The sequence below is a fragment of the Nansenia antarctica genome (assembly GCF_963989245.1).
Source record: "Nansenia antarctica genome assembly, chromosome: 7".
NCBI lineage: Eukaryota > Metazoa > Chordata > Actinopteri > Argentiniformes > Microstomatidae > Nansenia > Nansenia antarctica.
The window spans coordinates 56844179-56858277 of record NC_137677.1 but is presented as its reverse complement, the minus strand read 5'-3'; the positions used below and the strand labels follow the sequence as shown (position 1 = coordinate 56858277).

Sequence of the window (14099 nt, the reverse complement as noted above, 5' to 3'; positions counted from 1 at the left end):
AGGGAGTCTTTAGTTCCAAGGATCTATTATCTTGTCTGATCATCGCTTGCAGGTAGTAGGAGAGAGTTGTGTCCCTCACTGCCCTGTAAGCAAGCATCAATGCCTTGAATGTGTACCTGGAGCACGATATGTGGAGACTCGTGTAGAGAGGTGAAGGAGAAGGTGACATGAGAAATCATTAGAAGGCCAAACACCAGTAAAAACATTGTTGGAATATGACTAAATCGATGCCCTTGAAAATAGCAAGATGGTGATAAAAGGAGAACGATTTCAGCATGTATACCACACTGGCTTTTAATACAAAGCATGTTTACATGATTTATCTTTGGAATTATCTGGAAAAACCAACATAACACTTTATTAATTTACCCCAAAACCCACTATACTGCCAGATATTTTTTTACGGATGAGATGTTTTACGGAAGAAACAAAAAAACAATGCTTTGGTCAGTTTGTGCTCACATATTACTTTTCTCCATCTCACAAAGAAACGAGCAGACTGATTTTGTTTTTTTCTGTAACACAAGAGCTCTACAACTACTACTGAAGGAGAATATTAGGTAACACTTCAAATTACGTGTTACCTAAATCGTTAAACAATCTTCATGTATCTTCATCAATCTTTTATGCAATACATTTGGATTGAATATGACCTTTGTGGTCTTCTTTGCCATGGTTTAGAAATACAGTAGGTGCCCAAATTATACCAGTATCACAATATCTAAATCACCTAAAACATGGACATGTTCCAGTCAGGGACATTGTCTTTCCTTACTTGTATTGGAGATAACTAGTGGGCAGATTCCCTCTCAGAGTACACCAGTCTCCATTACAGTGTAAAGTGAGGCGTCATGTGTCCTTTCTCACCAGAGGGGGTCAGATGATGGGAAAGGACCCACCTGGTCTTGTTCTCCCAGCACAAGTCACTCCCAGTGAAATACAGACCTCCTGACCGACCAACTTCTTATAGGGTCAGTAAAGGTCAAGGGTCAACATGAGTCATGACAAGGGCTCTTTGGAATACAAGTGGAATTAAAATGTTGCCCAATTCAAATCACTTTCCTTTCGAGTGTTACAGCCTCCTCACGAAAAAAGAAGAAAAGTACACTAATCAATAATGCCTGATCCTAATCCACATTTAGTTGATATGGTTGTTCCTGTGCAGGAAGGATCTGTGTGACTAAACTGATTCTAAATACCAGAGGTCCATAAGCCAAGCAGAACATCATAACAACAAATGGCATCTATTCTACCAACCTCTAATGTTGACTCTTGGCAGTGAAGGCCTAATGCATCCTGGGAAGAAGAGATTATGTTTGATGATTTCATATTCAAAGTGAAGGCAAATGGAACGAGCCTGTCAATGTCTGTTCCAAATCTTATATCACAAAAATGTTAAACTTTCAAATATTAGGCTACAAAACATGGTAATATTCCATCAGTTGCATTACTGATCGTATAGCCATGGGGACTTTGTTCTGGAGTGATGGGATACAATAGTGGAAGAAAAAGACAGTATTTGACTTGAACTACCTCCCAGGTCTTCAAATTAATAGTAGCTCTGAACGAGCACTCTCCGTGGATGAGACCTTAGCCTTATAATTTGGAGGCTTTCTCGGTACCCGTGCAAGCACTTAGCAGCAGACTTCTGGGCTCTGTTCCATGTCTCTTAGAGACAGAAAGAGTGCTATTTCTACTTCTATGCTTCTTTATTTAGAAAAACCTGAGAGAGAACAAGAACAAAAAAGTATATTTTCTTTAGGCCCCCCAAAAAGTCGCTGTATCATTTCTAAGTAAATATAAAAATAAGTATTTTAGAAATGTAAAGCTATCCATTGATGTCAAGTATAGGGTAATTAAGATATTACATATAAATGACTCTTGACTCCAAATCCCCTAACATGCATACTCATGTACAAGCACTGTCAGAAGTATTTGCCACATATGTCGTCTTTCATTGTGCAGAGATAGACATATCCAAACAAAACTAGCTGTATTCGGAGTCAACAGAAATGAACTTGTGACACTGCAAGGCACCCTTTCAACAGATCTGCTAAATGTCAGCAAACCGGTTCTGAATGTAATCCTAATTTGTCTTGGAATTAGCACTTTGCAGTAAAGATCTAATTATTTAGACAATTTATAGCCTTTTGCAAAGAACTTTCAAGAGGAGAGCTGCCCTGCCAAGTCGATCATGTGATAGATATTGTATCATTGTAGAGAAGTCCCAGACATTGCCTCGGAGGCTCGCATCATTTCTCTTTTGGGAGAGAGTGACGTGAACAGCAAATGACAGTACTTAAAAAAACATAATGCATCCAACGCTTTTGCATGACAACTGTATGTCCTTGTGTCCATTCTTAACTGCATTGTAATGTATCGCCACGATAGAGTGGTGAACAGCTCTCTTCACAAAATATGAATATTGGCCGAACTACAGTGCTGTTGCTTATAGACCAATGTGAGTTTTTGAATATATACAGTACGTGTATTCATAGAGGTCCAGCATGAACATGTACGGCGAAACGTATGCAATTACAACACTAAATAAAAGAAGTCCTACATTATACAGTGGATCCTGTTGTCTAGGCGGCTATGAAGCACACTGAAGAGAACCATAGAAATTGCTGAACTAACAGTTGAATTCCCAGGGGGAATATAATTACATACAAAGAGAAATATTTCCTTGATGACAAACGCATTTTGTTCAGATATCTACCATCTGACATCATAAGATTTGCCATGGAAAATTGGAATATCCTCATTAAATGCATTAAACGTTAGACGACTACAATGACCATGTCCCTTTGCTTTGAGGAATTAAGTCTGCTGGCCTTTTCTGATATGGACATGTTTGTATGTTTGCATTATTGTAAGATAATCATAGTAAAATATGGTGGTGTTATATAAATAGGCTTACACCAAAAGCTATTCCTAAAATCTGTTTAAATCTTCCCTGTAGCGTACCACTTGAGCCACACAGCAAGACAGCCCAAACCAGCAGATAGACATTGTCTATGTATTTCTTCATAATAATGGCTGGTGTCAGACCGTGTCTGGTCCATGGTCTTAAAAAGTATTCACCTCAGCAGGTAATCTATTGTATTAACTTATTTTTAATTGCACCATGCACTTTCTCCAAAGTGTTTTTGTTTGTCCTGTAGTGCACGAAGTTATTTAGACTTCAAGATCAACTTTGATATTCTGCCAAGTATTCCGCGCTGTCATTTGACAAATAGCATCTATACATAGGCTACTGTATTTCAATAGAATACAAATCAGATAACCTACGCAATATTGCATCCAGTTGCTTACCATTTTAATGTCATATTACCCTGTATTCTTTAGGTATGAAGTGTTGTTTTATTTTAAATCTATTCAAAGCAATTAGACTGGTTACATTGAAATAATAGATTCCTTTTCATAATTCAAATACGCTGTTGTTACCCTAATATTAAAAACGTGTTTTAGTGTTCTTTGAATAACTCGTTTGTCAATTTCGTTTCAAAATGACGAAATGTGAATTATTGGTGATGTTGCTCAATTAGCTACATTTTGTCCATCAACAAAGACGAACAGACAAAGTCTGTGGAAAATGTGTGTTAAATGTTACAGAATGTGCTGGGCTTATTCAACGCGGGTTGGACCTTTTTCGATTGACACATTAGGCTATCTAATAATAATCGACAGCAATTTGACCACACGACTTAAGAGGAGGAACGCAAGTTAATGTATTCGAAGTCCTTCCTTATTTCAAATATTTGATCTACCTCAAAAGCATGTGTCACTTGTAACAAAACCATCGGCATGATAATTGACTTCCCCCAAATTAACCTGTTGCAGTTTAGGCCTATTGTTATAGAACAGTATAGATAGGCTACTGCAACTCACCATCAGCCTAGTGTGTAGATATGCAGTCACATGTACTCTTGTGTGAGAAACTTCCATGAAACTGTAGGCTTAAATCAAATACATCACGTGATCTTAGAATTATAAGGTTCTATCTCCGTTTAGGGTAGTTCAGAGATATTGAGCGTCAAAGTTTTGACATTCCATTATGTTTTGTGAGATGGAACCTTTGTATTTTATGAATTACTAACTCAAAAATGTCAACATTTTTAAAATAACACCACACAGGCATTAATAAACACCTAATGGATCAGATTATGTAAAAAACTCAATTTTGACAAAAATGGAGATAGAACCTTATAATTCTAACGTCACGATCACCTACTACGTATCTCAACGAAACACTACACAGTAGTTTTGTGCAATTTGATAATTATTTGGAAGAAGGCATTTTTGATTAACGAATCAGGACTAATTGTTGCTGTTTAGTCTAACAATAGAAGCAATGGGGGAGAAAAAACAATACTTAACATGTTTTGCGGATGCATTTCGCCAAAATGTCAAACTTTACAGAACACTATAGGCTAATATTTCGCACAGTTAATTTGGAATTAAATAATTCATAGATGAATCTGGTATATTTGCAAAAAAATAATAATCACTTAACAGAAGTTGTTTCGCAAGAAAAATGATTTATACGTTTTATTTGTAAACATTAAATATCTCTTTCTCTCTAAACTTTTAGAATTCGGCACCAAATGCATTCAATAGCCTATTCAAATACACCATAGAGGCAAATGATGTACCGTTGATGAATCTTTTATATAGGACGAAATTGTCATTTTCAAATGTGTTAAATGATAGAAGTGTAACTACCCAGACGTCTATAAGACATACAACATAGACAACGTGCTCAGCATGAATTAGGATGGTTGGAAATCATTTAAATTGCACCATGCTTAATGTAGCTTTTGGCAATAGAAATAATAAATATAGAAACGTTTATATTCAACAGCAACAATACTTACAACACATACAAACAAGGAATGTCTGACAGTTTTACAAACACCATGGGTCCCTCATAATCTATACAAGATGGAGATACTTTTTCACATAATATGCGTCATACATAAAAGGTGTGCCAGTACTACGAATATTTATAAAATCTAGCAGACTACATAGTGTCCGGAATATAATGCATAATATAGACAGCATCACCTCGACAGCAAGTGCCTATAAAAACCTACAACATGCGTTGTCTTTTCGGCTTTCAAACCTCTGGGATCCTGACAGGAACACATAATAGGCACAAGTCATAAAAGAAAAATGAAATCATTATTTGTCAATAACGAACTTTTTACACGTGTTATAAATTGACGCATTGGACGCATCACATAATCTATCATATATATATAAATGGAATATATTACATCTGAGTATGCCTTATTTAATGGAGCAGATGTTTAGTCAACAATAAGGAATATGAGTTGCAACAAAGTTTTAACTGTGTCGAGAATTGTCCATATCAAGTCAAGTAAAGCCTGCAGAGTTTCCCCGCAGAAGAGTCGTTCATTTAGGCTACAAATTATGTCAGGGGGATTACATGAAAAATTAGACAAGGGGCTAAAATCAAATGCCTCTCTTTCGCTCCTCTTCGTATCTATTTCATGGATCCATAATCAGAATGTTGACATTAGATCTAATACAGAGCTTGCAAATATTCAGAGATCATAAAATCTTAAAAATCTGTCAGGCTGACTCAAACAGAGTCTGTGGAAGTTCTTTGAGGTCTCGTCAAAAAGTCACGTGTCAATTTAAAAAGGTAGCGTATCGAGGAAAAGTTTGTCAATGATTGCCGGCGGGGGGACCAGGTCTTCCAGTTTTAAGTAGAAAATGCGCTGCAGACCTTGGGTACACAGCGTGCGGAGCTCAGGGAGCTTCCCCAAAAGTTTTGACAGGTAGTTCGGACGATTCAAGCCTCCGCCATTGAATGTCACTTGGTCTTTTAGGCAATTCACTATCTTGTTTTGAAGTTCTTCCACTCTCTTCGGTTCTTTCAGCCCATGCCTCTCTGTAATGTGAACGGAGTCAAAATATAAATACCAAAATGTAAGTAACAAATACATTAAAACAAAAATAACTGTGGAGTGATATAACCTATCGTGAGCTTATACGGTTAGGTTAGGATAAGATTCTATCTCCGTTTAGGGTTGTTCAGAGATATTGAGCGTCAAAGTTTTTACATTCCATTATGTTCTGTGAGATGGAACCTTTGTATTTTATGAATTACTAACTCAAAAATGTCAACATTTTAAAAATAACACCACACCGGCATTAATACACACCTAATGGATCAGATTATGTTATGTAAAAAAAACAATTTTGACAAAAATGGAGATAGAACCTTATAATTCTAACGTCACCCTGTGTTTACGCACCTGTTACCATGGCCAGAGCGGCGATGCAGGAGAACGCAGAGATGTCTATGTTCATGCTCTGCAGGTTGGAGGAGAACTCTGCGATCGAGTCGATCCATTCCCCAAACCCGCGGACGCACTGCAGCCTGTGCAAGACCACCCCGTTGCAGAAAATGAGTTTGCCTTCTACTGGGTTGGACCTGCAATTAATAACAAAGTGTCATTAATTACCTTGAGCAATAAATGGGGGATTTAAGAGGTTCCTAATTATTGGGTAGCTAATAAAACTCAAAGCAGTGGAGCTTGAAGGGGGGCTGATCTTTATTATAGTCGAGGTTTATTTCATAATTAACGCAGCTTACCTGTACGCGAGCCGCAGAACAAAAAGTTCCAGGAAGGCTGACTCGAAGAGGAGGTCTTGGTCCTGCTTCGGGAGGTCACAGAACCCAGGGATCTTCTCCGCCCAGCCTCGGATGATCTCCATGGAGCCCGTCAGGAGGTCATAGAACTGCTGGATGTGCTGAGTGTCGTCTCCAGTCATTTGGTAGTCAGGGTTAGCCTGAAACTGGAATTTAATTTAAACAGGGGCTTAATGAGGTCCTTTAAAATATATAACCCGTGAAATTGCAAAGCCTATTTCTAGGAGGGGGGAGTCCTTTTGTACTATTAAATTCATGTCTTCCTTTTTATTGAGTTCTCCATTTCAAAGCAATTTATTTAGTAAAATATGCCACTTTATAAGACTGAAAAAGTTAAGAATGCATGCAGCGATGTCTCGCACAAAACTTTTGCGCATGCATGCATGATTTGTGCGCAAAACGCATGCACATTCAGACCCCGCACACTTGCACTGGTTTAGTATAAGAGTTGTGTTTGTACAATGATATCATATATTAGTTGACACGTGTTCGTAAATTATAATGACTCACTCTTGAATAGTCCAGGCCAGACATTGAGGGGTTGGAGTCAACATGGGTCCTGACAAGCGCGCTTATGAGACTGACAGGCGGTGACGGTGGTGATGGATCTTGGGGACTTTTAGGTTTGGAAGGGAGACGTCCTCTGCGGCCCTTGAGACTATTAGTCCGGACAACTGTATTGAGGGAAAGGAAAATGTAAACCACATTAAACTTTGGTTGTTGTGCGTAAAAGGTTAAATGGCATCTTACAATTGACAGACTGGACAACTGACACATGCATGCAGGGTAATTACGCACAAGTTAATAAACAATTGACTGACCACAAATGACCTTACCTTCTTTGACCATTCCAACAACCATGCACTTCTGGAAACGGCAGTATTGGCAACGGTTTCTTCGGCGTTTATCAACAGGACAGTTTTTGTTCGCTAAACACACGTATTTAGCATTTTTCTGAACAGTGCGCTGAAAATAAGAAGACAACAGCCTTTTAGCATGGACATCGGGGCATGTGGAACAAAGTCGGTACACATTCAATCGGGGATTTAGAAGATGATTGATGTTGTAACAGCACAGCCATGCGAGGAACCGGAGGGGTAGACATTCAGTCAACACAATTCCGTGGGCATTAATATTTTTACCCCCCTCTGAGACCATCTCTATTTAAAGAGGTAAGATAGGCTTTTCGATCGGGGTTTTGAAATAAGGTGACCGTTTTAATTCATCCTCACCACTTAGGCCTAACCAAAGCACTTTGTCATTTCACTTTTTAAAAATATCTCAGAACACTGACCATTTTAAAATGACATGACGTGGATACATCGATAGTTAGGCCTGTCAATATGTTATTACAGAGGTTATATTAGCCTACTATTACCACTACCACCATTATTTAGCTTACTAATAACGAAAATATTGAAACGGTAGTAATAGGCCTGCTGTCATTAGCCCCTAAATTAAACAAAATAATTAACAAATGAGTTGACAACAATAACAAAAATGCATTGTTAACGAAAAGCCCACCTTAAAAAACCCTTTGCAGCCCTCGCAAGTGCGCACTCCATAATGCTGGCAAGCGGCGTTGTCCCCGCATACCGCGCACAGACCCTCGTTGGACGGCGACCCTCGGGACTGAGGCGAGGGAACCTGGCTGTCCATCAACTGGTGTCCGTGGCCGAGTTGAAGGGAGTGAGGGAAGGCTAAGCCACCCTGTTTCCTTAGGGCACTGGGCACGGCGAAGCTCTGGCTCTCTAAAGAACGGTGCGCCCCGGGGTTGTCGTGGTTCATGGACACGTGGAGTGGGCCATCGAAGCGCATCTGGCAACTCGACACGGGGGTACCAGGGGGGGACTGCTTAAAGGAGAACAAGGACAGCCGTGACACCGGGTTCTTACGCTGGTCCATCATATGGGTGGTCGCCGCCACATAGTTCTGATGGAAACTGTGGAGGGACCCGGGGTCCTCCCACATGTGGTTGGGCTGAACCTGGAAGTTTGGAGTGGTCGGGGCGTGAGGCGAGGAGGGCTTGAAGTACATGGACCCGGAGTGGGCTATCATCTCTTCCGATTGAGGAGGTGGCAAATGACTCTGTGTGTGCTGATGGTAACTGTGCATCTGAACGTCCTCCACCTTGATGGAGGATTGCTCGCCACCAGAGTGTGGCATTTGATACAGACAGGGCGGTTTGACGTCGTAACCGGTGTTATAGTTGTCCATGAACGTGCTGAAGCTAGGGAGAGAGGTGGTGGCTGTGATCTCAGTGTTGGTCAGGTCCATGCTAAACTTGACAAACTCAGGTGTTAGGAAGTCGCAGCTGTACTCTCCGGCGGGGTGGTAGCTGTAGCTCTGGGAAGCGGGGCTGGCTCCTTGAGGCGATGACCCATACTGAGCCTGGACGCAGGGCATGGCTGCAAACAAAAGTGGCGAAATGCAAAAATGCTCATATGTTCATAAAACCGATCCTCCAACAATCCACACAATATAGCCATGCATGCCAATATGCAAGTACAGAATATATGATCATCGGTTATTTAGTAAGTATTAACCATACTGGAACAGATGTTAAAATGACTTATATTCATTTGGGCTATATAGCCCACATCTGTACATTTAGAGCGTCTGAAGTGATTACAATTATTTATGATAGACAGTTAGAATAATGTCTCACCTTTATTCGTGTGACTGTTTTTTCGGTGACACTTGAAATGGATTATGTTGTCAGGAGGAGTTCTATGGGGGGGGTCAGGATTCAAGAAAGCACCTCTTTTCTGGACTCTTCCCCTAATGAAATAAATAGCTTTGACTTACATTCATTTCGAAAATGCAATGCCATCAGAAAAAAAATAATGTAAGCTCCAAGTAGTATCCAGTATCAATTACGCACAATATCCCGATGTTTACAACGCTCAGTATACCTAATTGACGAAAGGAGAATTCTAAAACTACAAGGTTGAGTACTGCAATTATTCACTGCTTAGTTGTCCGTATATAAAATTAGATTTTAGTTAGGTTTGTCTTCATAAATGTGGAGTTGCCATGTTGCTGAACGATGCACCCTGCACTGGATTGACAGCACGGGACTCTCGCAACTTCTCCCGTTACAATTCTCAGAATGTAACATTTCTCCACCAATAAGTAGCGGTCCCAATGTACGATGTAACAATTCACACACAAGGAACAGGCTAAAAACTCTTGTAGAAAAACTGTGACGATTACATCCCAATCAAGCTGGCATTGCACAACAACAACAAAATCATACATTACGCATATTAAAAAGTAAATCAAGTCAATCTTACCTTCTTTCACATCAGAAACGTGGTTGTCAATCCATGCGTAAAGCATGTAGATAGTGTTAATCAATTGTTGTGTAAGCTCCAGAGCATGAGCGAGGAAAGCCTACGATCATACCAAGCAATCGGTCTGACTTAGAGCACTGTGCGCGATACAAGCATCGACTACCCAGTCTGCCCAATGTGCCTTTGTTTATGTGAGCTCTCTCTGGGCACCACGACCCACGTGTTTCACATCTGAACGTCATCTGCGTCGACAGTGACAAGCACCAATCCGTTTTGGAACATGCATGGTCCAGCCTGAGATGCTGGTGGGTTCCTAGTATGTGCACCACCTGATACATGGCTCTCCACATGGATGGTATACATCATAAACATATATCAAAATCTATATAAACATTGTCATTGTAAGGAAATTTTGCCCTTGCAAAAAACAAATATAGGCCTGGCTATTTACATGTTTATAAATAACATGTTTTATTATACCTTTCACTTATTTATTTTACACATGATTCTGCATCCTTGGTCCGAAGCAGGTGTGCAATTTTGGTTGCATTAGAGCAGGAGCCCAGCAGAGCCCAAAGGTGCTTCTATAACACTAAATGTAGTACTTTGTTCCAATGTTTCAGTGTTATATGGAATAAACTATAGTGACAGACCAATCTATTCAGGTTTTGGTCAGCTAATAGGTCTATCTAATTTCTCCACCTTGAATAGTCTATTTGTTCAATATGAGATAACCTGTGAATATGTTTTATTTATCTATGCATGTCATAATCAACCTAGAGTAGTCTCGACAGCCGTAGGCCTACCCCCGCTTGGAAGGTGGGTTAATATTATTCACTGTTATCTTCAATCAGACCTATTAATTTCAATAGGACTCCAAATATAGACCTCACAATCATGTGGGTGTGTGGTCTACCTTTTTAGTCTTCTGTCACTTGCCTAAGCTGAGCCAGGAACAGAGAAGGGGGTGGGCTCATTAACTGGGGGGTAGAGCCAGTTGTTATGGGTGAGCCAATTTGGTCCCTAGAAGGGGAAACGCGATAGTAAACGGCAGAATGGAGAGTGACGCAGAAAACGCTGGCTTTGACGCAGTCAACCTCCAGAAATAGCCTAGTCCTGCCCCTATTGTTCTTGTTGCCTACTGTAACAGTATTTGGATTCTAATCTCAAAATCCTTGAATAACTTGAATAATCTACACACCAGCATGCAAATCTATCCAGTTAATAAAACAAACTGTTTGTTTATAGCTAAGCCAAGAAAGCTGAAGTGATCAAGTTGTAGGGACAAACAAGGAAACAGTCATGGTGTCCACAGGAAACTTTCTTTTATAAGCTTCTTACTTGCACAAACATGTATCTGATTAACATGGCTTATATTTCCATTCAACTATGGCATCAATGTCCATGCTGACTGAAATGTTTTGTGTTTGGACTAGGCCTGTGCCCCATCTCATAACTAAAACACATTGCCAATCAGTCATGGAACTGTGGCAGGCCTAGAAAAAACCTCACAACATACTTCATGGTTGCACTCACCTCTAGAGGACACTATTGTTCATCGCCCATAGATCAACTAACCCTTGAATTACCTCTGACTTGAATGAGCAAGTGTAATATTATAAGTGTTATCTTTAGCATATAAACCAATTATAAACCACATAAGAAACTAAGAAAAAAAAGTAACTAAAGAAGATCAGAGACACTTTGTGAATGTAACCTTTAATCTCAACCAAATGTGATAGTATCACTTTTAGCTTTTCTACTACCCCCACTTGGCTATTATTAGGGTTAGGGTTAAGGTTAGCAACTCAGGAGGCACCTTGCACCAACTCGGGAGACACCTTGCAATTCCAGAAGTTGGTGTATTGCATAGACTCATTGTCTGTGACAAGGTAAATCCAGCTAAATAGTCCAGCTAAAGTGTCTGGATATGCTTATTCCTGATGTGGGTTGGTTTCCTATAAGTCTCTAGGACATCTAAGTCTAGACTTTTACAACCTAAATCCTGGTCATCATTTGGGGTTCAGTATATGTCACGAGTCCCCTTTTACCATGCTTTATTGTTGCCTAAGAAATGTTAAAGTGAGCAACACATTTATCCTGCAAGTGTCAGTTATTAAATAGGCTAGTCTTATGATATCCTTAATCTACTGTTATTCATTTACCAATTAAAGTTTAGAATGAAAATACAATTAGCAGTTTAATTGCCCATTTTACTGTAGAATAACTAAGTATCTAATTTATATGCACAATTAATTGACAATCATTTGAAAGTGGGGAGCTAATCATATATAATCAAATCAGAGCAGTTATTTCCTAAAAATGATATATTTAACTGTGGGGGATGGAATTTATACTGACAATCACTCTGTGTGTGTGTGTGTGTGTGTGTGTGTGTGTGTGTGTGTGTGTGTGTGTGTGTGTGTGTGTGGCACACACGTGCGTGTGCATTTTAAATGAATGTAGCTTCTCTTTTAGGCCATACAAATGCTGTCCTGAGCTATGTAGGCCTACTCAGTATCATCTCTCTCCATGATACACTGACAATTACATTTCAATAAATTAAAGAACCCAAGAGACCCAGAGAGACAAGTTGCGTGCGCAATGTACATCTTCTAACCAAGAACGTCCTGCACGAACTCTCTATTTATGGGCAGGGGCACGTTGGTCCTGTCAAGGTCAAGGTCAGCATCTGTGCTTAAAGCCCTTTACAAATAGACTCCGGGGGTTATGACATTGGGTTTGCTTTCTTACTTGAGGGTCGGCCTGAGGCTCGCAGCTTGGCCAATAGAATCGCTTCTAGGAAGGTAAATAGCGAACAGTCCGTCGATGATTGGATAAGACACTCTCATCTCTCTGTCTGATTCGTTAACTGTGATGTCCATCACGTGAATCCTACTTCCTGGTTCGGCTGCCAAGAGGGTTGTTGGTAGCAACCGGACGCCTCCCGGATGACTCCCAGCTGTCAGATGTTCATGTGACCGTGTTCCCCCTCTGCAGATCTGTGATCCTTTTATTATTATATATTATTTGGTTTAAGCTGGTTGATAGCGGTCCGAGGCGTCGGGAGAATAGTAAGTTAACAGGTTTCACAGCATGGGATTGCAGAGAATACAGCTAGCTAGCTAGCTATCTTACACACAGATACAGTAACTGTCAGTGTCAGTACGTGACGTTAGAATTATTTAAGGTTCTATCTCCATTTTTGTCAAAATTGAGTTTTCTACATAATCTGATCCATTAGGTGTTTATTAATGCCTGTGTGGTGTTATTTTTAAAATGTTGACATTTTTGAGTTAGTAATTCATAAAATACAAAGGTTCCATCTCACAAAACATAATGGAATGTACAAACTTTGACGCTCAATATCTCTGAACTGCCCTAAACGGAGATAGAACCTTATCATTCTAAACTCACGAGTAGTAGAATAACATAACAAGGCAACCAGAGATTCTGAGCCAGCTCTAGTAAGTAAGTCTGCGTGTAATGCAATGGGACCTGTGGTTTTCTTTCCACTATCTAGATGGCTAACCAGCTGATAACAGCAGAGATCTCGTTAATAATGTCGTTCAATATTTCATTACATGCACAATTATGAATTAGAGCTAGCTAGATGCAATATATGTACTAGACATGATATCCAGGTAGCCCACATCATGGGCTGTCATGAACATGCTCTCCCATCACGGTAGCACTGCCAGGTCAGTAGATAGCTGTGTGCTGTAGCTGGAAACAAAGATCAAGTTGGTTACATTGAAATAGGAGGTTTTGATAGCGAATTTATGTAAATTATGATGAAAATCCATGCATGTTAAACCTTGGGGAATTCCTACTGTGATGCAGTCATCATGGTCCATTCAGCCTTCTCAAATAGTTCACATTCCCCTCTACCTGGCCAACATCCAACCCTCTCTGTCTTGGTTTGATTTGATTTTAGACCTTATTATTTTTGCATCTGGGTGAATTATTTGTTCTTTATTATTATTTGCATTCTATTGTGCCTGTATAAGTCACGTTGAGTTTGTTCTAGATATTTTATAGATTATTTGTTGATGGAACTGACAAACTTCATGACAACAAATCAGAATGGAATCTAACTTTCAGAGTATTAACACCTA

The 14099-nt window shown here is 39.8% G+C and overlaps 1 protein-coding gene across 1 annotated transcript; it reads right to left on the bottom strand.

Moving 5' to 3' along the window:
• Nucleotides 1-5663: 5663 nt before the first annotated feature.
• Nucleotides 5664-10027, bottom strand: nr4a2a (nuclear receptor subfamily 4, group A, member 2a; the record flags this gene model as incomplete). Its single annotated transcript, XM_080536061.1, has 7 exons — nt 5664-5920; nt 6288-6466; nt 6629-6831; nt 7196-7359; nt 7522-7651; nt 8210-9093; nt 9982-10027. The coding sequence occupies 7 exons, from the start codon at nt 10025-10027 to the stop codon at nt 5664-5666; spliced, it is 1863 nt and encodes a 620-aa protein (XP_080392187.1).
• Between the last annotated feature and the right edge of the window lie 4072 nt (nt 10028-14099).